Raw genomic sequence first — 24242 nt, 5'->3', positions numbered from 1 at the left:
AATCAAGAGATGCTATAAGATGGAAAGGAAATGCTTGAATGTGTAGAACAGGTGGGCAGGTACGGGTCAAGGTCACAAATGAAGAGTCTAACCTTGGAAAGGAGGGAGGGGATACCTATATTTGAAAGTAGGAAGGGTGATGGAGAGAACATCTGCTTGTAGTTCTGAGGGCAGAGCTTCGAGCTAACGCAGAATAGAAAAGCTATGGAAGCAAGTATGAGAGTCAATTAAAAGAAGGACTATTGAGTTGAAGAGAAACAGCCATAATTTTGTAGAAGAATCTAATCAGCCTAATACTATGACTTTATGTATCTACACTTAGTAAGTCAGAACCAAAGACAAAATTAATGGTGGTGTTATCAGTTTCCTAGGGCTGCAGTAACAAAGTACCAAAAATGGTGTGGCTTAAAACAGTTCTGAAGGCTAGAACTCAGAAATCAAGGTGTCTGCAGGGCCAAGCTTTCTCTGACAGCTCTAGGGGAGAACTGTCCTTACCCTTTCTAACTTCTGGTGTTTGCTGGCAAGCCTTGGTGTTCCTGGGCCTGTACAGTCACATGCTCATCTTCCCTCTGTGAGTCTGTGTGTGCAAATTTCCCCTTTTAATAAAACACCAAATTGGATCAGGCTGACCCTGATGATCTCATTCTAAATTTGATTACCTCAATAAAAGAACTTATTTCCAACTAAGGTCAGATTCTAAGGGACTGGGGATTAGGGATACAACTTACCTTTCTTAGGGAACACAATTCTACCCATAACAGATGGGTGCAAGGATGTAGGTTGAAGGCTGGTGAGCCTGGATAAAGGGAGTGAGAGAAAACCAAGATGCTAATGAGAACATCAGGGGGATGGCTGACCATGGGGCCCACACTGGAAGAGCAGCACATTCTGGAGGCCAAGAGTTGGGGTGATGGGGTAAAGGCTAAGGGTTAACAGGGCAAGCTGGTTCAGCAGCAGTCATGGTATGAGACAAGCCTGGGAGAGTGGGGACTTCAGGATCTAAGATCTTGGATTTGTGATATGAGGCTGGAGGTTTGGCCGTCACTACGGCAGGTCAGCTGCAGAAGGTAATTTGTTACTGGGAGATGACCCAGTTGAGGTCATCTCCAGAGACCAGGGCACCAAGAGCAGTTTCTCCATCCACATGGAAGAAATACAGAAGACGACATTAGGGAAAGGGACTAAGGACAACCGTATTGGGAAGAGCCAATTGTGAGGGAAGGCGGGAGAGTATCCTATAGCTCAGGAGATAAGGACATGGGGAAAGGGCAGAATATTTGGAGGGGAAAGACTCCAAGAGTCCTGAGAAATGGGGCACAAGTGTGGAAGGAATCCTGAGGAGCAGGGAACATGGAAATTCCTGTGGGACCACAGTACAGTGGCAGAAGTGGTCCCTTTTGGTGAAGACTGGAAGTAAAGTACATTGGGGCTGGAGGGGGAAGAAAAACGAAGGCAAAACGTTGAGCCAAAGCCTTAACCAGATACTTCATGTTGTGATAGTCATTAATTTACTGGGCAAAAGTTGCCCTTCCGTTTGTCTTGAATGTTCCTCTTAATGTAATAAGAGAGTGGCTGAAAAGCTATCGTTGGTAAACCAAAATGTTGGAACTGACTTTTGGTCACGGCCCTCTGCCTAAGTAAGATTCAGCAGCTTTGCTAGTCTAAAGGGCCCTGTGATGGATCCTGACTGCAGTTCCACATGGAGGCCACAGGCAGGGAGAGGAGCAGCAGGGGAGCTGCTTGGTTTCATAAAATGGGGACACTGGTACCTCCCTCATAGGGCTGCTTGGGTTTTCAGCCTACAGTTAAGTCCTTACTAAATATTAGTGGTGGTAATTATCATTATAAATCCCATAGTCTGAGGGAGGGTTGAAAGTACGCTCCTCAAAATCATAGTAACAATGAGTCTCTCTCTCCCTTCTCCCTTTCCCCAAAGATAAAGAATACACTAACGTGATCCCAAACATTTATTTCCAGAGGTTTTTGACAGAAGAGGACAATCTTGAATAAAATTACACCACTGTACTTAAGGGCAACACTACACAGTAAGCAAAATCTGCCCTGACCACTTTCACAGACGAGAAACTTCAGAAAGGAATTTTCCATCTCCTGACAGTTTGACAACATTCGTATCTCTGACGCACTTCAAGCCTCAACCCATCCATCTCTCATTCTCTAACTTCAACAGAAAATGTGTGTTCACAAGCTGTGTGTGCGCACATGTGCCTGTGTGTACACAAAAGGCTCATTTCACCTACTTGATAAACGAGCTGAGATAATGTTTTAGAAAAAAAAAAATTGGAAAAAAAAAATGTTACGCCAACACGATGGAGAAGCCAAGCCAAAAAGGCTTCATGCTAGAGCTAGCTTTCTCCTCAAAACACTCTCACATCCTAAAAACGTCCCAGTGGGTGCCTAAAAACTGAAATCCAGCGAGTTCATGGCCTTGAGTTCACTCCTGTCCTGAATTTCTCCCAGTGCAGGTCCAGAAGGGCAAGATGTGCCAGAAAGGAGAACGTGGGAATGTGTGAGTATCCTACAGCCAGCCCACAGTGCAGCTTGCACTCAGAGAGGAGACTCAGGGACACAAGGTCTCAGGATGCACAGCTCACCTTGGCCTCATGTGCCTGGGCTGGGGAGAGGGAGACCATTCAAAAGCCTGTGCTTGGCTGGGCGCGGTGGTTCACGCCTATCATCCCAGCACTTTGGGAGGCCGGGGCGGGCAGATCACTTGAGGTCAGTAGGTTAAGGACAGCCTGACCAACATGGTGAAACCCCGTCTCTACTAAAAATACAAAAATTAGCCGGGGGTGGTGTGCGCACCTGTAATCCCACTTACTCAGGAGGCTGAGGCAGGAGAACTGCTTGAACCATTGCTTGAACCCAGGAGTCGGAGGTTGCAGTGAGCCGAGATTGCACCATGGCACTCCAGCCTGGGTGACAGAGTGAGACTCTGTCTCAAAAAACAAAAACAACAAAAAAGAAAAGCCCATGCTTCAGACTTGACTCTTCAGCCTTGGTTTCTCCCAGTACCGTTACTGGGTCTTAGGAACTTTAATGCTCATAACTCATCCCTGTGACCCAGGAACTCCATCATGAGCCTCAAGAGCCCTCCTTAAGGTATTCAGCCGATGACTTCAGTCTGACCACTAGCCACCTGCATAATTCCACAGCCCTTCTTGACATCTCGACGGGCAGTCATGGTGCCTTGCCATGTAGGGCACATAGCCTGCTTAAAGAAAAGAAGATGGGTAGAGAAAGCGGAGGCTGCTGTCCAGGCCACTGCTGAGTCCTGGCACGGGGTCGAGTGAAGTTTTTGTGAGAGGGGTGGGGTCCTGGGGGACCCAATTAGGCAGATGCCTTCGCTACTTTCTGAGCCTGGTACTCCTGCTTCGCTTTCTCCCTCTGTTCCTGTTCTCTCTGGATCAACTGTACACGGTCTAGATGCCACTGCTGCAGATTCTGCTCATAGGTGACGATGTCCTCTGCTTCACAGGTGGAGAGTTTTTCCTTGACAAGCTGGGTGGTCAGACTTAAAAGACTTTCTGACTCAATTTTGCCCAGAGTCTGAAGCTTAGAATGTAAGGCCTGTTGGAAACAAAGGGGACAAATGAGGAGAAAGGTAGAGAAGTGAGAGAAGGATACAAAGAGGAAAAACTAGCCCTGAGTGACTGACTTTAGATTTGAACAAAAGTTTACTGACTTGTAGTTTAGTCCTCATTCTAGTGTCCCAGAATGAAGTCACCTGCAAAATAACCAAATGTTTTGCTGGTAGAAAAAAACCATTTTGTTGGGAAATTGTCACGCTACCTTTCATGTAGGTGCTGTTAGCTTTTGTTATTTTCTTCAGCTCGGCAAATTTGCTAAGATGCACCGCATGTGATTTCTCTCCTTTCACTCACAAACAGTAAATGGAATTCCATATGCTGTGTCTCCCTGTGTAATTTCTTGTTTTAAACCACAGAGATGGCCAGCCTCTAACAAATCTATGTTTCCACCCTGACCTAAACCAAACCAAGCAGCAAACTCCAAGAACAAGAATTCTAATATGCAAACAAAATGGCAGAGGCATCTGATAACTGGAGCAAGCCCAACCATACTTGTGCCTTCAGTATAACTGAAACATGTATTTGCTTTCCTGGAGTTCCTCTCAACAGACAGAAATCAGTTCAAGGAATAGCTCCCCTGAGTGCCTGCACTGTTAGAAGCATCCACCTGCTGTGCTCCACTGCAGGTCAGCCTTTACGTACTGCCTGCTTACAGCTCCAACTGAAATGGCAGCTTGGTTTGGTTGGTGGTGTGTTCCTGGAGAAGTTAAGTATTAAAAACATTAATCTATTTAAGTACTTCGAGATGTACTCTCTCATTAGAGAGACAGAGCCACTTATGGGGCCAGCTGTAGCTTATACCACACATCCCCATGTTCCACAAACAAACGCCACTCATTGGCACAGGAAAGGAGGCTTGCTCCAGTAACAGGGTTGGAGGTGGGCAGGGTGCCTAGGCTCCAGGAGGGCCCAGAGACCTAGTGTGAGAGTCAATCATATAAAAATGGCTCCCAAACAAATGACCTCAGACTAACAAAAATCAGGCAACAGGAAGAAAAGGAAATGTAAAACGAAAACGATTTCTCTCTGATAACACTCTTCATGTGGGGTTTGAGGCCAACAAGACAGTTTGGGACACCAGAAAGAGGACTCAACTATGAGTCGGCAAACTTTTGTTCAAATCTAAAGTCAGTCACTCTGGGCTACTCTTTCTCAGTTTTGCTGTCATCTAACATGAGAAAGGTAGTCTCTAGCATCCAGAGATCTTGCAAGCAGAAATGCACTGGTGCCCAACACGCAGTTAGTAGTCAATAAATACTTGTCTTTTTAAAATGTTCATAAAAATACATTCGTAGAGGAATGAGGGCTGACAACGTAATGCAGGCACAGGTTTCTATTCTCTGAGGCAAAGTATATAAGAAACAAGGGAAGGAAGTTTTAACTTTTAAGAATAGTGTGGCAACCTTGGTCAATGTGAATGCAATGAATCATAATATATGGGGCTAAGGAGATTTTTTTTCTTCAGCCTTTCTAAATATACAAGGTTAAGCAAAGAGCCTGAAGGGGCAGATATGCAAATTCTCAGCCCAGCTATACTGCCAATTCTCTGGGTACCTTGGGAACATCGATTAATCTTTCTTTCTCAGTTTCAAATTTTAAGAGGGAAGTTGAGCAACGACTTCATAGAAGTACTGGGCGAAATTGCTGCTAAAAATATAACAGGCTCCCCCTTATAACACTGGGAATTAGGTTCTGTCCAATTACTGAAAAGATTTAAACATAATAATCTAGCAGAGTTTACATCTTATCAATACCAAAATGACACAAGTCACATACAATAAGTGGGAAAGTTTTTGGCTGTACAAAGAATTCCCATTCTGGCAGCATTTTTTCCCCCTTTGCACTAGACAAGAATCAAAGCAGCTAAGAAGCCAAGAGTTCAAACATTGAACATGGTTCTTTCCTGACACTGATCACAGAGCATTTTGGGATGTACAGAGTTAGAAGCTACCAAAGGTAGCTTGAGTGCTCAGGGCTGTTCTGGAAAGAAATAGTGCAAACTGTTTACAGCTTCCATGCAGCACAAGAGAACAACACAGCTGCCAAAGATGAGCAAAGAGAGACGCCCGCGTGTTATCTCTACATACGCAAATGTGGCATTATAGTGTCTAACTGGGTTTTTAGGTTATCAAGCACATTTAGTGCAAGATGGAGAAATGGCCAGATACTTTCCACCTGGGGTGGGAGTCAGGTTATTGCTGAGGAGGCAAGCAACTACCTAGCCAACAGGCGCATATCAGGAATGCGTGGGCAATGACATGCTACCTTGGTGAACAAAACTGTGACCGATTAGCTCAAATACAAAAGGGGCATAAAAATTCCATTGGTTTAAGACCACTTCCTGTGCAAAGCAATACAAATGTAATTTTTGATGTCAGTTTTTAATGCCTCTTTGTGTGTGACATTGATGCAGAAAGAATGCTTGTCCATCACCACAGGAGAGAAGTGTGTTTTATACACTGCTAAGAGAGACACATTCTGCTATGATTCACCTGAAATCGTTCCAGGTACTGAGGAAGCTTCGACTGTTCTGTTTCCTCGATGTCTAACTGCTCCACCAGTTTTTCCCACTCCTGCTTGTCTTCATCTTTTTGGGACTGCTCCTCTGAAACCCCATCAGCTGAAGTCAGAGCCTTCAGCACTGCGTCCAGCACATGGAGCTGTGGAGCAGAAAGAGGGTCAGCAACTACATGTCTTATGGCCCAAAAGCACATGGTGAAGAGAGGCTGGAAAAGGCGAAAGAAAGCAAGAATGAGCTCTAAAAGACTGTGAAAAGATTTCTCTTATAAAATTGTAGAAAATATAAATGGTTATATTTTTTCACATTATAAACACCCTATCAGATGGCATGGAAAACAGTACAAAACAAATAGTAGAAATAAGCAAGCTAGGCTGGGTATGGTGGCTCATGCCTGTAATCTCAGCACTTTGGGAGGATGATGTGGAAGGATTGCTTGAGCCCAGGAGTTTGAGACCAGCCTGGACAACATAGGGAGACCCCATCAAATAAAAAAAAAAAAAAGCCAAGCATGGTGGTGCACCCCTGTGGTAGGTCCCAGCTGCTCAGGAGGCTGAGGCAGGAAGACTGCTTGAGCCTGGGAGGCGGAGGCTATAGTCAGCCATGATCACACCACTGCACTCCAGCCTGAGTGACATAGTGAGACCCTGTCTCAAAGACAAAACAACAACAAAATACCAAATAAGCGAGCTAAGAATTATTTGTATAAGTGAATCAGCACAATGGCAGCTAAGTTCGCTTTTAGTTAGCCAGATAGGAATCCAGGAATAATGCTTGATGGACACTAAACTACTTCCCACTTCCATGTCTTTCTTCCTCAGTCAGTTTGGATTTGGGACAAAGGGATAGACAACTACAGAACAAAACCAACCAAAGGCCATTTTAAGTGTATGTTAAAGCCTCTGGATATAGGCAAGGGTTCCCCTCAGAGAAAGATTTTAGCTCACATGGTATCTGTAAATTAAGGATCAGTGTAATTCACATAAGCTGCTGGCAAAGACCAGAGATGCATACATGAAATTCATTTGAATGAGGTGATTTCTGTGACTTAGGGAGTAAATTTAAAAACAGAAGATTTTTGTTTTGACCCCTCTCCCCTCTACTTTCACTTTGAGGTACATCTCCCTTGACCCACGAAGGGCCTAATGATCAGAAATGGGATATTAACAACAGCAAGACCAGCAGAAACACCTGCCTGGAAACCAATTAATCCTGTCCATGTCACATCAGAACACAAATCCTAAAAATATGCCAAGGCCTTTTAATACCACTAATACATCACACCCAAACTGGACACATAGCACATTTTTGCTGACATGTGAACACATTTTCTACTGTTAGAATGCAAAGATTGCAAATCTGGCTGAGATTGGAAGGAATATTTCCCTAGCAAAGTATTTATGTATAATTTTGTGTTTTCAATCACCAGTACTGACTATAGCAGGGTTAAAACCAGTATAGTAACAAATGTATATCCTTTGTTATAAATGTCTGGCAAACAGCATAATGATTCACTATACATAAGTGTAAGGTGACAGGACAGACACCAGACCTGACCACCTCAGGACTGAAATGAAAGCCAAGGGATGAGCCCTAGCAACCAGAGTCAAGAAAAAACAAATACGTGGCTCTATGGTAACCTTTACACCATGGTAACAAGACAACCAATGTCCTTCTCAGGCCTCAATTGGCTGTAAAAGCTGTTTGGACAGGAGCAGACACTACGGCTGCCTGTGGGGTGTAAGGCGCATCATGTCTCCTGGAGTTAGAGCAATCCCATGCTGTAAAGGGTCCTAGGTGACCAAGAGGCACGAGCTTTGGGACTGGTGGGAGGGTAGTGTTCTTGCTCTGGTAAAGTGAACACCTCAGAACTTTGAACGAAACATCTGGGTCAGATCTCATCAGCATCACACATTCACACAGAATGGTTTAAGACGGTTCCATGTCTGGTCCTCAGATTCATTTCTTGAGGACTTTTATGGGGAAAAATGCTACGTAGCCTACATGCTATGTAGACTACATGGGGTTACAGAAATGGCAAACATATTTAAAACGAAATTTTACCCTCTCTTGAGTTCTCAATGAGCTTCTTTTTTTTTTTTTTTTTGTAAGGAGGTGAGGGACGAGGCAGTGGAATAGTTTTTTTTCCTACACAATGAACTATAAATCAATGTTAATCAAATTTTCTAGTGCCTTTGGTCAGGAGCATTGAAACTGTTTGTGGTTTTGCATTTTTTCAACTGGATAGGTACCTATTCTATAGAAATACAGAAAGTAGGGGTAGGGGAAAGACAATGAAAACAAATTTAAAGCTCAGGTTATGGGAAACAGATGGCTAAATCTTACTGCCTTAGAGCTGAGGAACATACCGCTTCTCTACACAGCTTTATGTCTTCTGGGGAGGCAGCCACTTTCTCCATCACTTGCAGGGCTCTGTCAAGGTAGCCTGGTTTCCATATCAGAGGCATGTTGTGGTACACAGCCCGTAGCCCTTGCTGCAACTCCACCTTCCCTGTGGCCAAAAAGAACAATAAAGAATGCTCAGCTATGTCTTCCCACCATTTCTAAGACTGAGGACCTGAAGGCCCAAGTGAATGTTCACCTGGCAGCTCTAGAAACAGAGAAGGATCATTTCAAATCTGTACCAAGAGACTCATCTCATCCAGTGACACTTCAGATGGATAATGAAGAATGTGGTAAAAATTCCATTTTGTAATGCAAAATTACATGAACTTGTTTTTCTTCTTTCTCATTTGGGCTGGTGGAGATTTTCATGAGGATGTATATATAAACCACTGGGCTGAGGGCAACTGAGAAGCTAACATATATGGCTCTAGGTAAGGATACCCTTAAAAAACAAGTCAACTGAGATACAATTTTTGTTTCAAGAACAAAATCTTCCCCAGAAAAAGAAATCTCACAACTTTCCTACTGTGAAAATTTTGTCAACATCTGACCACCTTCCCTGCTAGGAAATGTTTGCCATTTTTTGGAATCCTTCAACACACCCAATCCTTATGAAAAAAACCTTCATCTTTCCCTTCTTTCTTTTGAGTTTCACTGGTTTTAAAATCACAGAGTTCATGCTCATAATCTTTTTGGATCTCTGGACGTGAACGTTTCTCTGGGTACCTCAAGCCATCACACCTGGAGTTCAAGATGTGGACACTAGACAGCAGGATCTTCTGGTAGAGAGATGGCTGTCTGTATTCCTGTGGTGCAGAACCTCTCTGCACTAATGACCAAAGTCACCTTGAGCTGTCCATTCTTAAATCTACCTTCTTTTATCTTTCCTGGGAAGGAGGATTTGGGAAAGCCAGAGTAGGACACAAACAGACAAAGCTTATCAGGAGACAGCTAATTTTAGACCTTTAAGGTGCTTGGGGCTGGGCTGCAGTTACATTCTGGGCAGCTGCTTCCATCAGGGTTGAGTGAGGCTGCATGGCAAATGACACAATGAGAGCAAAGAGCTTCTGATCTGATGGCTGCCATCACAAAGAACCAGGGCCTCTGCTCACAAACCACAACAAAGTACATTTTCTTTGCCCTGTCACTTCTGACCAATTCAGGCTGTGTGACAGTCCTGAATGCTAATCTGAAAGCAAAGGAAAATACATGTAAATCAACATCAAAAGTAGGTGGCAAGTAAGGAAAAAATGATTTTTAAAAAGAGTGGTCAACTCCTTTGTGAGTCTGATAGACAGTCAATAAACTCTGAAGTTCCTCTGAGTTATTATAAATCAGCATCAATAATAACACACTACATTCTGTTGGCAAAGATCAACTTCAAAAGCAGTCAAACTACTATAACTTTGTGATTTTCAAAAACAAAGGTAAGCAGAAGCAATGTATAATTGAGAGATGCCTAACTACTTAAGAGATAATGGGAGAATAATGAAATAACATGCATTTAATAAAACTCTGTAAATCAGGACAACATTTTATGTACATTTAGGTTGAACCTTATTTGCCCAGATTCCACACAACCCAGGTTCTGAGGCCATTCTTCAGAAGGCGTTGTCCTCTTAACCTGTCTGATTCTCAATGCAATCAGGGCACAAGAGGAAAGCCACCATCGTACCTCCTGGTGCAATCACATGGTGCCCATGAACTACTCCACTTTTCCTGAAGTGCTACTACTTGTGCTCTTCCCTTACCTGAAAACAATGCCAGAGATACAAGTTCAACTCTAACTCTTAATTTCTTACCTTCTGGACTTTAGATCTAAAGAGACAGAAAGATCTTTGTTAATACTGGAAAAGATTCTACTAGCTAGTCTCCCTAAACAGGGCCAGAACATCCCTTTCTTTCTTTTTGATCCCTTCCTCAGATTGATGACCACTGAATATTATTACCTATGTCCACCAGAACTAGTTCTTGCTTTGCCAGTGATGGCAGGTTTTAAGAACCCTCTTTACTCTCTTATGTAAGGCCATCAAGGTCTATTTTTATGTCTGAAAATGAAGGCTAATTGGATTTCACTGGTAAATTTAAATCAAATTACAATTTTATCATGAACTGGAAGAATGCAACAATTCTGACCATGAAGAACGATATTTGTAAGGATCATTTAGCTTACCAAGAAGTGCACAGCCATACAACTGGGAACTGAAACCCACTGAGTTCTTTTGTTTTAGGCCTGGAAGCAATAGGGATCCACCAAAGTTCCTCTCCTCTTCCCACTGCAACAGAATATACTGGATCATGATCCATCTAAGCAATGAGTACTTTATACAAAAATGTGACTTTTAATGACACGAGGAAAAGAACATGTTATAGCATTAAGTAAACAAAGAAGAAGAACAAAGCTATATATACATTATAATCCTAATTTTGTGAATAAAAGGTACTTATGTAAAAGAAAAATATAGGAAAGAAATACCCTATATGTTAATAAATTTTTGGGCAGTGAAATTATGAGCAATTTTGGTTTTATTCTCTGTATGTCTTATTATTTTCCAAAAATTTGGCAACGAATAAGTGTTTCTTTTACAATCAGAAAAGGAAAACAAAACAAAAATAAAGAGTACATTTTACACCAACACTCACTTGAGACAATCAATAAAGATTCAACACATTATCAACCCCACAATCACTCACACTGCTGTGGCCTGATCAAGCAAGTTTTTGAATTTTAAACAATTTAGCAATGATAGGACTTCTTCAGAGTGTTAGAATAAATACCACTATTAAATTGCTTTTAGATAGATTTGTGCCTCTCAAAAAAAATGAGGCAATCAGAAACAGTGATCACTTCTTTCAACCCAGGGTGCAAAATTACGCTTCAATAAAAGTGAAGCCTTTAGAGACATGGGGGAAACAAAGGGCAGAAACACAAGCATTGCTAAACCTGCTGCAGACTAGTAGGAATGATGACTGGAGGACTTGCTGGTAATGCGGTCAGGGGAGAGACCTGGCAACTCCCCAGTGGGATCTGTGATCTTCTTGGTGCCACATGAGTACACACTGGACAGAGCTAGAGCCTTAACTGTGGCTTCAAAACATAGAACACTAAGCTCAGGCTGCCCTGCACTGGTCTCTGCACCCAGAGATTAGAGAGGAAGCAGAGAATGAATAATGTCTGCAGGCTGCAGTTACAGCCATGTGCAAGTGAGGCACCCCAGATGTTCACAGGCACCCAAACCTCTTTACTGTGAGTAGCCTTTGTGCAATACAAGTGTCATTTCTTGAGGCTGCTCCCCTATCTTTGAGAAAAGCAAAGACCTCAGGAGAAAACCCCTTCAAGCACTTTGGCAGCACAGGTAAACAAAAGAGTTGGTAATTAAAAACCAGGTCATTTTACTTTCAAAAGGAAACCACTCTAAGAAGTTTGATTTTCCCCACTTAAAACTGCATGAAAAGTGGGGCCAGCGAATAATAAATAAGGAGCCTTAAAAACATTTTTTCCCCCCTGTAGGGAAAAACATGAGCTACAGTATCAGGCTGTAGCAGGGTTTATTAAAGCCAAACGAACACTAAAATATCTAAGCACTAGATACCTTTTATGTGTTAGGAGTCAAGAAAGGGTGCTGACAGTGACTGGGATGGTGATACTTCTAAAGGACTTCAAAAAAGATGAATGAAAACAAACAAATGACTGTCTTAGAAATTCTCTGATCATTGTCTGGGACTCCTGCAACTACTGCTGCTTACGTGAAGCTATTCATGTGTCAACATAAAATAACAGATCTCTTCCAAGCCTTTAGTTTCTTTTCTTTTTTTCTCTTTGGAGATAGGGTCTTGCCCTATTGCCCAGGCTGGAATAAGGTGGTGTGATCACAGCTCACTGTAACCTCAAACTCTTGGGATCAAGGGATCCTCCCAACTCAGCCTCCTGAGTAGCTAGGACTATAGGCATGTGCCACCATGTCTGGTTAATATTTTTTTTATTTTCAATTTTTGTAGAGATGAGGTCTTGCTATGTTGCCTAGCTTGGTCTCAAACTCCTGGCCTTAAGCAATCCTCTTGCCTTGGTCTCTCGAAGTACTGAGATTACAGGCATAAGCCACTGCTCCCAGCCCAAGCCTTTAATTTCTATTGTAGATACTATAATGGATTAATTCAGGTGTTGTTTCATCAATGCCCTCAAAGTTTTTCCATTTTATGCTTTGCCTCTTCCATTAATACAAAGCAAATCCTCATTCTCCCAACTTCCCCGCTTTACTCTCCATTTCATAGCTAGGCATCTTAAAAGAGTTGTCTATACCTCTAATCATTCTACAATCCATTCCAATTTGGTATCCTGCTCCATTACTCACATGGAAACAAAGGTTACAATTTAGTGCCTCCCATGCCACTAATGCAGTTAGTGAACTTTTTTTTTATTCCTCATCCTACCCCTTTGGAAGCATTCTACATAGTAGACCATCTCTTCCTGTGGATTCTGTGGTCCAACACATTCCTGATTTCCCTTCTTTTTACTTTCTGGCTCACATTGGAAACATTTACACAGGAATGTATAAATCACTTTTTGCAACCATTTACACATGGATGTATAAGTCTCCAAAATTGTATCTCCAGTCCAGATCTTTCCATTAAGCCCCCAGTTCCTTGGTGAAATCTCGTGACTGTCTCAAATGAACTTCAAAATGCAACACGTTCAGAGCCACAGTAACGACTTTTCTCATAATATCCAGTCTTTTCTCAAAGTTCCCTCTTGCAAACAACACATAGAACCCCTTCCATCCAGATGTATGAGTCAGAAACTGAGGAGACAATAAGTGACCCCTGCTTCCCTGCCTCATCTTGTTATCTACCTCTCAAATATGCCCACTCTCTAACTGCGTCATATCCTGGTCTCTATGCTACCATTATCCCTTGCTCAGATTCAAGGCAGTCTCTCAAATCGTCTGACCACAGCCATCCTTGCCCTGCTCTGATAGCTTACCCACAGTACAGCCAGAAGGACCTTATCAAAACACAGATTTGATTATTATATGCCCTCTGCTTCTAACTTTTCAAGGGCTTCTCACTATTTTTAGAATGAACACAGAATAGCTTAGTATGGCCTACATTTTCCAACCCTATCTCACTCCACGTCCTCCCTACCATTTTCTGTCGTAACTCTTCTTCCAGCCCATTTCTTTTCACTAAGTTTTCTGCCACAGGGCATTTGCACATGTTATTTCCTCTTTTTGGACTGTTCTTCCCCTCCTTAGCCAGTTAATTACCAGTCATCCTTCAATAGTAACCTAAGAAATATTTCCTTAAGGAAGCCCTTCCTAACCAATTTAAGTTTAAAATACAGAGAAAACTCCCTATAATATATTCTTTTCATAGATTTCTCCTTTGTAGTATTCATGACAGTCATAGTTTTATACCTGTGTGATTGTTTTGTTTAAACGTCTGTGTTCTTCCTAGATTGTAAGCAGGAAATATTTGCTCACTATTATATAACTAGTACTTGCCAATGTATGGAATTTGTATGTGTTCAGTATAGTATATTTAATGAATTAATAATGAATGTGGGATATATCATAAGATTATGACACTCATCTTAGAAAGGCATAACATGCCATCTACTCTTTAGAATGTGGGCTGGACTAAATGACCTCTTCAGTTTCTCCCCAAACTGGGATTTTTTGATGTTTACAATTGAGGTTAAGGGCAGATGGCAGAGGCAGACTGACTGGCTTTACCAGGTGGCTTCGTTACCTGCTAGCTGGGGGGTTACTCTGTAACATCTCTGGGCCCCAGTCTCCTTATCTGCCTAGGGTTGTTGTGAGAATTAAATGCATTAATACATTTAAAACAAGAATACAGCCTGGTGCAAAGTAAGTGCTACTTAAAGTATTGGTTATTGCTATTGTTATTCTTAGGACAACAATAAGCAATGATTAAATATGCGAACCTAAGACCTGAACCCAAAACTTGATATTGTAGACTTTCCAAAACGGAACTGCCCTAGAGAAACCTTAGGAAAATACTGATACAAATGAAATAATCAGTATTTAATGTCCCAGGTAATGGTCAACGTTAGCTGCCTCACTGCCTCTTTGACATGCCATGTCCAGCTCTCAATGATTTCCAACGACCCATTTCTGAATGTTTGAGGTGCACTTAGCCTAGTTCAGGTTTCAAAATATGCAATCACTTTTGACTCAAGTGGAACAACCTCCAATTCCATTCATTAGAAACCAGTAACCAAAATGTACAGAATAAACACACATTCCTGGTTGTGCCTGGCCACAGAGCAGCAGACACCTTTTTCTAGCTTTTGAGAGCAAGCCCCTGCTTGCCTTTTCTAAAGTTCTTAATACTGCTTTAGGGAAGATCACTTACACTGAAGTCTGTCTTCTCTGCCAGGCAATGAAATAAAACATAGAGGGAGAGAAGTTGGGTGGAAGGCACTTCAAAGGCTTCTTGCATCATGACCTCAAAAACCACAGATAAAGCATCTAGCAAGAAGACGAAAGTAAAAATCAGAGGAAATTAGTTGTAGGTAATATTACCAAATCTCTTTTAACTATAAACACTCTTAAAAAGTGGGGCATGGTAAACAACAACAACAACACAGAATTAAGAAGTAAAATATGCAGGCTTCTGCCCTAGTTCTTCCACAAACTAGGCTTTTCGTAAGCCTTTAGCTTCTATTTTACATACCAGAATGAACTAAATCAGGTGCCACTGCACCAATGTCCTGAAGGACATTAAACAAACCACTAATTTCTCTTGGCTCCCAGTATCATCTTCATAATAATAAATTACTATTTGCTTCATCTACTTCAAAAGAATTTTGGACAGTTCAACAAAATAATACATATGAAAATGGCTCAAACTGTGATGCAAGTTTAAGGCATCATATCTATCAGCTAGAAGAGCTAAGGCATAAAGGAGACACATATATTCTCAAGGTCACCCTGACAAGCAAAGCAGAGAGGCTGGTCTGACTGCCCTATTCTCTGCTCTGGTACCTTCTCACTGTTAAGGCAGAAGAGGACAAAATGCTAAAGGAAACCCTAAATCTCAGGTATTATTTCAAAGAAAGCAAAATAATGACTATAAAAAGGACAATAAGGCTCAGTTTAAAATACTTGTTGGAAGGGAATGGGAAATGCTCATTCATAAATTATAAGCCTCTGAGTATAACATATAACATATTTGTTTGCACATTAATGCTGGTTATTAAAGCCTGAGAAGTGGTCTTTAAGCAATTTTTATTTTCCCTTGATATTCTACAACATAGATGGAGGCCAACAAAATCAAGTCAAACAATTTCTTTCTGTAGTTATTTGGTGGTAAAGTAGAGAATATTAACAATGGCTTAACACATAATGCCTGTTCATATCACAAGTACAACAAATATTTTTCACTTAATGAGTTTTTTTTAAACCAATTTTTACATATATTCCTAACTATAAAATAGCACTGATTTGCAGCTGTTCCTAGCAAGCTGGTTGCACATGTTGTCATGGTTCTGAATGAGGCCATAGGCATGAATGTCTGTTCTTTTTGCAAATGGGGAAACTGAGATAGACAGGTAGACCAGGTAGTCATCTAATAAGTCAGTAGAAAATTAAGAACTTGGAAGGAATTTTCTTTTACATAAACAAGCCAGTAATATTTTAAAAGAGCATAGGCTAAAAATTCAGTTGAAAAAAAAATCTCATTTCTGCCAACTGTTCATTACTGAATCCAAAATTATACTTGAAAAATAAATTTACTTTATCCTTTATTTATATTCTACATTTCAGTCAGTTTGGGAAGTGAAATTAGATTGGACAATATAATTAACTTACTTTTCCTCTATAATCATTTATGTACTTTGATATTTTTTATCTTAAAAATAAAAATAATATTTTTAAAAATTTTGCATAAATGATAATCGTCTAAACTTTTCTGACTAAAAGAGTGATGAAGAGATGTTATTAAGAAATAAAAAAGGGGAAGTTCCTACATTTGTACACCTCCCTTTGGGAGCCGGAAGCCCTATAAACACTGAATCTGGGCTTAGTTTCTTACCTTTGTAATTTTCTTTCTTTATGAAAGAATCCATCAGTAAATTGAATGTAAAGTTATCTGGAAAAATTCCATATTGAACCTATAATGAAATGAACATAACAGGAAAAAAAGAGAAAATTATCTAATTTAGTCTGTAATATATGCCTATGTTATTCAGAATAAAACTTGCCACTATTAGCTTTAAAATATTTGACTATCATTTTACAGCATCTGTGACAGTGAAACAGAAGCCATGACTCATGAGGTCTGGTATGAGGCACTGTTGGTCAGTGTGAGAAAGTTGTGAGTGGGTGTCTGATATAAGACAACTGATATGTAAAAACTAAGGCTTCAATTCTAACACCTCATCATAGCTTAAAAAAAAAAAAAGAAACCCACACAACCCGCCTAACTGGTTCAGTGACTCTTTTTATAAAGTATGAATAACAATGCAAAAACTCTCACGAGAAAGCAGACATTACACAGCATTTTCTGTTTCTTAGCCTGGCTTTTCAGGTCCCAAGAAATATGTCAACAAATATTTGCTATTAAATTTCTAGAAAGTTGTGTCATACAACTGAATACTTGAGAATTCAGATTTCTTAAAATGTGGACCCTTTAGCACCTGCAGGATGTTGACTTTCTCGGAGTGTTTTTAACAATACAGATTCCTACATCTCAGACCTACAGAACCAGAATCTCTGGGAATTGAGCATAAAAACCTGAATTTTTAGTGAGCTTCTCGTGATTTTCATGCATACTCATTTTACTACCAGTGATCCAGATTGTGGCTGCATTTTTATCTGTTTCAAATTCTTCAGTAATGTTAACCACCATTCCCCACAGGCTCCATTCTTCCTTCTTGCAACCAGTAGAAACACCTGAGGAATTTTCTAAACTATATCCTTATCTCCTTGAGAGATTTTGATACAGTCCTAACCCCCAACTGTGAATCACCACTGAGCTGACTCATTGTTTCCAGGAGTTATATATAGGAGCCTCAGGTGTGCTGAAATGGAAACATGTCTAAAAAATCACTATTTTAAAGGTTGTAGCTCATGGCCAGTGTCTATATTTCTCAAAGCAGTCATCCAAATCAGTATTAATCCCTAGGGCAGGGTAAAAACCAAAATATTTTAGGATGACAAATCATTAAAGCTGAAAGGGATTTTAGAAATCAACTGGTCAATGATTCTCAACCCGGGCTGTAAATGAGAACTGAGAGCTTTAAAAAACAAACAAACAAACAAACAAACAAATAAACAAACCCAATGAGGGATGAACAGTCAGGGATGAGGGATGATACTACAATGGTGGATACATGTCATTATACATTTGTCCAAACCCATAGGATGTACAACATTAAGAGTGAACCCTAATGTAAACTAGGGCTTTTGGGTGACAAGAGTTTGTCAACATAAGTTCATCAATTGTAATAAATGTACCACACTGGGGCAGGATGTTGATTATGAGGAAGGCTATGCATGTGTTGGGGCAGGGAGTACATAGAACATCTATGTACTTTTCACTCAGTTTTGCTGTTGAAGGAAACAAAAATATTTCTCCCCCAAATCATTGAGGATGTTAAGTGAAAGACACCGAAAATGCAGGGGAACACTCTGCCACAGCCTCCAATTGCCTAATGGCAGCACACAAATCCTTCCTTCCTAGAACAGCACTTGCTTCTAAGCCCAGAGAAGGCACCAGCAGGCACCAGAGGAATCTGAGAACAGATTTTACTATCTTCCCACATTTTCCCACCTTTTGAAGACTGTAACTTTTCCTTCCTTTGTCTTGTCACTGTATAGGATTTATGTCCCTTGGTTGAAATACTATTTCAGCAAAGCCCTAAGCCACTGCCTTGAGATAGAAACACTTTTGAACTGAGGCCTTTCCTGTGTGATGAGTACAGCATATATTAATAATCTTCTGCTTGTTTTTCTTTTGTTAATCTGACTTTTGTTTTCAGCAGTGTCTCAACTAAGAACCTAAAAGCAAAAGAAAATAAATTATGTTTTCTCTCCTACACTGTGAACCTGAAACTGACAGAAACATTTAAACTTATTTAAGAAAAAATTTAAATTCCAATGCCTGGGCCCCAGACAGATCAATTAAACTAGAATTTCAGGAGTAGAGGCAAACATCTACATCTTTTAAAAAGCTTCTTGGGTGACCCTAATGGGCAGCCAGAGTTGGAAATCACTGATTTACTACAACCCACTTGACTTAGAGTGGAAAACACTAAGAGCAAGAAGAATATAGTTATTTGCCTAAAGTTACCAGCAACCAGTTAAGTCTGTGGGGCTACAGACTGGACCTTCTGATTTCTAGTTTGATGTCCTTTCCACTAAAAGACTCGAGAAGCAGCAAAAATTCTAGACCCTCCTAGTTTTGTTATCATAGGAATCTTTGAGTGTAATGTGTGGCATTATACTCTGAACTGAAGAAAACAAGATTTAATCCATTCCTTCCTCTGGGTCTTCCATTGTCTCCTCTTGAGATTCAAGGCTATCATCTTGATTGGACTTACCTAGGGAACTAGCTCAATCTCTTACTCCCTTCCTTACCTGGTTCCTCCCTTAACATACCTTATACCCCAAAAAAAGGCAATGTATTACTGTTCAGACTGAGTCTTTGTTTTCACCTAGATATACCTCTAGTAATATTGTTTCTGCCAGCCCATCTCCATGTGCAAGCATACGTCTTTTGGTGACCATCTTAAATGGTACCTCAAGTCTCTTTTAATTATGTCCTTCCTATCGGATTCCCTCATCTTAATTCTCCAAGTTGTTTTCACTGTTTTTCTTTTCTTTTTTTTTTTTTTTTTGAGACAAGGTCTCATTCTGTTGCCCAGGCTGTAGTGCAGTGGCGTCGTCACAGCTCAATGCAGTCTCCACCTCCTAGGCTCAAGTGATCCCCCTACTTGAGCCTCTAGACTTGGGACTATAGGTCTCAAACTCCTGGCTCATGTGATTCTCCTATCTTGGCGTCCCAAAGTGCTGGGATTACAGGCATGAGCCACAGTGCCTGGCCTTTACAAATATTCTTGTGTGGCACTTACATTTGCCTAATATTAGATTTATAAGTAACCCAGCTTATCTGCCTTATTAAATTATAAGCTTCCTGAGGGCAAGAACAGAATATTGCTCATTTTTGTATCCACTATCAATAACCAATCCAATGTCTCACAAATAAACTGTATATAACATATATTAAGTTGAATTGGGTCCGAGTCATGGAAATAAAACATTCTGCACAGAAGGGGACTCAAAATCAGTATTCCTTTTCGGTGCTAACTTTCAGGGTCCAGTGACATTATAGACACAATACCTTTTCATTAAAAGACTGTTAAAATATCTTTTTGGTTCAAACTAGTATTTAGCTTCAGACTCACAATAACAACATTCTAAATCTCTGTTTATTTTGTATTTACTGCATACTGTGGAAGGTAAGTAAGACTCAACTCTTGGGTGCTATAACAGTTAGAAAGATCCTAATCCTAGAGGGTCTCAGGCTTGATGGGAGGAGTCAGGGAACTCAAAAGACATAGGAGCAAACATGGTCATGTTTTTTCCCTACACTTCACCAGAGGGAAACAGGCAAGAAATCTAAGGCTTAGCAATCAAGAATGAAGTGACCACCACTGGAGAGTTCTTCTGATTAGACTACCTTTTGCTTATACCTGTCCTTTTCTGAGTCACTATGTTTGGAAAAGCAGCAGCTCAGGATTTTTTTTTTTAAATTTATTAACTTATACCCAGCTTCATTATTAACTTATACCCAGCTTCATTCTGTTAATAAGAAGAATATTTGAGGTCAAATAATTTTTAAAAGTTATTTCTGGTGTTATTCTTTGCTGTACTACAGTAGGTACAAACATCATATCATCTAAACTCAGAAAAACAGGTTGCAGATCTATGGAACCACTCACCTTATTTACAAGGGTATATAAGGCTTTGTCTTGTGCATCATATTTTAGACACTGCCTAATCCAGCTGTGGATAGTCCAGTTTCTCAGGTACCAGCAGTTGGGGCTGTGTCGAAATCTAAATAAGCAGAAGAGAAGAGAAAACTGGTGTTAACTCTTACATGTTAAAACACATCTTCCATCGATAGGTACTTCTCTTAGATATTTAGTGTGCAATGTGACAGAAATTCATAAAAGTCAACAGTTGATAAAAACTTGAGAATGAAACTCATTAACCACAAAGTCTGAAATGGTAAAGAGAAGGCAAACTAATAAATAACAAAAAAGATTTACAAAAATTGTATTCCTTATACCCCTTATCTCAATACCTTATTTTAAGAGATTTATGAAAAATGATTTGGGGAAAATACTAATCATGGCATTATATAAACAGGTATTTCATTAGAAGAGGTGTGAAGCTTAAGCTGAAACTTTGGAAGTTTAAAACAAACGAAGAAAATAAAAAATAGGATAGCATAGCAACTCTGTAGAGGAGAATCAGCTTTGAGTAACAGTGATATTTCCTGTGGCTCTTAGGAGAGACTGGGACATTCTTCACTGAGTCAAAGGAAAACAGAGGAAAAGAAATAAAAGTTGAGTAAAATTTAACATTCATGTCCTCCAAGATCCACACTCCCACACTGCCTTCTTCACAGTTCCATTGTAGCTCGTCAGTTTATCCCTTACTTCCTATAGCTCCCCACAGGGTCTTAAAAGTCTGAAGCAGCCCAGTATGAGTTATATACAGTAATAGTATACCTACAAAGGAATAGTGCTTGGAAAGGAATTCCAAATGCTGCTTTTGCCTTAGTCCACGCACATTGCTAACACCTGGGATGGAAGCTGCTACTCCTAGTTCCTGGAGTTCATGACAAAAGACTGAGTGGAGATTGCGCTCTAAGATGGGGGTGGAAAGGGCTCTGTAGTCCCTCTTTTTATTTATCTACTTTGATTAGGATGGACCTTCATATACTATACTATATCATGTTACCTGAAATCCCCATGTTTTCCTTAATCATTCAGGAAGCAGGCCAATCACTGGGCCCCACGAAAATCAAACTCTTTTCTTAAAAAGCAAGAGGAGAGACAAAAACCTAGTGCTAAAGGATTCCATGCCATAATTGAGAGTCAACGGTACAGATGAATACTAGTGCCTTTTAGAGGCTGATAATTCAGTCTGCCTCCTGCTATTTCCTGCCATCTGCTATTGGGATGGTTTCCTCTGAACAGGTTCTCTGCCAAAGTAATAGCTACGAAAAGGAGAGGAAGTGAGAAATAGTATTTAATTTAGGGTATCTATTAGTGCTCTGGTGAGAGATTTGGCAAAAATAAGATCCAAAGATGTTTTATGGATTTAGGGTCTTCTAGGCCGCCTGATTCTCTTCAATATTTTAGGTTTTGCTAGAAAATGTCTCTCTCACTCTATTTTTCTCTACAAATTAGCCCCTTTAAAATCACAAATAGAGAAATATGTCAAATTAGGTTTAGAATAAGAGTGACATGGCCAGAGAAAGGCACTATATAGGGGACCTAGATATTTGATCTTATAAGATCCTCTGCACAGAAATGAAACAAAATACACCTTTTAGTATTTCATTTTTTCCCTCATTTTTTATTTTTATTTTTTGAGACAGGGTCTCACTGTTGCCCAGGATGGAGTGCAGTGGCGCAATCCTAGCTCACTATAACCTCAAACTAACTCCTAGGCTCAAGCAATCCTTCCTGCTAAGCCTCCCAAATAGCTGGGAGTATAGGTGCATGCCACTATGCTCAGCTTATTTTTTGTACAAACAGGGTCTTGCTATGTTGCCCAGGCAACATTTTCAAATCAATAATTTAGCTACTTTATTCTTGTTTCTCTGAACAATCTGAGATTTAACATGAAATGACCAATTAAAAATGAGTTTCATTTTTTAAAGAAAAAAGTCAAGTGAAATATCAGGTGTATTGCTTCAATGATGGTGACGCTTCCTCATCAGCCTGTGAGTTCCTGGGTTAGCAGAGACAGAGATTGACTTGCTCAATACTGATTCCTGTACTGACACAATTCTTGGCCCATAGGTTTTTCAGCCAATAAAAAAAAAAAAAGAGCTTTAATCAACACTGGTATTAAATGCTGTTATGTCCCAATCTTTTGTTAATGTCTATGGTATATATGAAGATACGTAAATTTCCTTTTTGGGGCGTTTAGAGTCTCATTACAAAAAAGATGCACACAAAATTTAATAGTAATACAAGGTGGAGCATGATCAGTGCTAAAGACAAAAGGGATTGCTAGAGGCTAAAGGGTTTTTGGTAGTAGCAGTTGTTGGGTTTAGTCAATTTTTCCTTTAAAAAGGAACAAAACAAAATATAATGTTTTTTGGTAATGACTTTGGGAAAAAAATATATCAAATGCCAATTACTACCCTCACTCAAGATGATTTTAAACCTAATCCTCATTTTAAATCTAAGGTTCTGGCCCAGGATGTTTCCAATGACCACTAAAGTTGTAACTTTTTTTTGATGATGAACTTTACAATAAGAACACCATGACCATATCCAACCAAACACCTTTCTCTTATTCATGATCAACAGACCACTTTTAGGCTTTGAAAAATAACAAAGACTGATAATGAGAGCCTAGTTTTAGACCTTCAAAGCTCAAATTAAAACATCTAAAGCCATCTGCTAAGCTTCTAAGGCTAACTTCAACACATGGAAGAGCAAGAAAGTCTCTTCTTCTTAAAAGCCCTTCCTTCACAGACTCTCTCTCTCAGAAGCCTAAAGGGAAAGTTACTCAAGACTTCACACATCGAATATAATCATCTCTGCACAGCAGCCCTTTGAGATATTTGTTAAGACACTGAGAAGTCTTTAATAAGTCTACTCCCTCTCCTATCCTGGGACAAGGCTACTTGGTATGAGCTTTGCTCTCTAAGCCCTAACAATCCTAGACCCAATTATGTCTAGGGCATTTTCTTTCTTTTTTATTGTATATACAGTTTGAGAGATAAAGTCTCACTCTGTCACCCAGGCTGGAGTGCAACTGCAAGATCACAGCTCACTGCAGCCTTGAACTCTTGGACTCAAGCGATCCGAACCTTTGCCTCCTTCTTTATTTTTTCTGTAGAGACAGGGTTTTGCTATGTTGTTCAGGCTGGTCTAAAACTCCTGGCCTCAAGTGATCCTCCCACCTCAGCTTCCTGAAGAGCTGGGATTATAGGCATGAGCCACTGTGCCCAGTCTAGGACATTTTCAATGAACTCTCACAAAAAATAAACTGAGGAATAGCAGTGAAATACTTACAAACTTACTATAAAATATGATGCCCAAAGTGCAATTCCTGAATTTCCCAGTCAGGCAGCAAATGAACTCCCTTCTAGGCCCCCATCAGCATTAAAAAGAGAAGCTTATGTGAGTGGCTATCTGGAATATAAACAAGTCAAAACACTGGGCCAGCGGGGTTCAATTTTGGATGGCAAGTTTGAGAAGAATTTGTATTGGTGACTTCTGAAGCAGTTCAGACAAATAAACGTGGAGACTTTTCAGCTTCCAGTAGTAATATGTCAGGTGAGTGAGTCTCTGGAATGGGCACTTGCCTGGAATGATTCTATGGACTGCTAGATGAGCATTCTCTCTTTCTGCCAGAAGAAAGGCAAAGAGAAAAGAATACAACTAACACTTTGATTTTCCAATTTGCCTGCAAACAGACTGGCTTTTGTTCTCG

General features: G+C 40.2%; 1 protein-coding gene across 2 annotated transcripts in view; it reads right to left on the bottom strand.

Annotated features, from left to right (window-relative positions):
• Nucleotides 1-1954: 1954 nt before the first annotated feature.
• Nucleotides 1955-24242, bottom strand: part of LOC105475175 (mitochondrial ribosomal protein S27) — a 99689-nt gene continuing 77401 nt past the window's right edge. For both annotated transcript variants that reach the window (XM_011730210.2, XM_071098826.1), the window contains 7 exons: nucleotides 20498-20612; nucleotides 16588-16666; nucleotides 14908-15023; nucleotides 10706-10808; nucleotides 8496-8638; nucleotides 6101-6268; nucleotides 1955-3588 (listed from right to left, as the gene is read on the bottom strand). In XM_011730210.2, coding sequence (XP_011728512.1) covers nucleotides 3349-3588; nucleotides 6101-6268; nucleotides 8496-8638; nucleotides 10706-10808; nucleotides 14908-15023; nucleotides 16588-16666; nucleotides 20498-20612 — 964 coding nt within the window. In that variant the 3' untranslated portion in view covers nucleotides 1955-3348. The remainder of the gene's footprint in view (nucleotides 3589-6100; nucleotides 6269-8495; nucleotides 8639-10705; nucleotides 10809-14907; nucleotides 15024-16587; nucleotides 16667-20497; nucleotides 20613-24242) is intronic.

The sequence above is a fragment of the Macaca nemestrina genome, chromosome 6 (genome assembly GCF_043159975.1).
Source record: "Macaca nemestrina isolate mMacNem1 chromosome 6, mMacNem.hap1, whole genome shotgun sequence".
NCBI classification, from domain to species: Eukaryota; Metazoa; Chordata; class Mammalia; order Primates; family Cercopithecidae; genus Macaca; species Macaca nemestrina.
The sequence above is the reverse complement of the archived record's forward strand: the minus strand, read 5'-3'. Positions and strand labels throughout refer to the sequence as shown.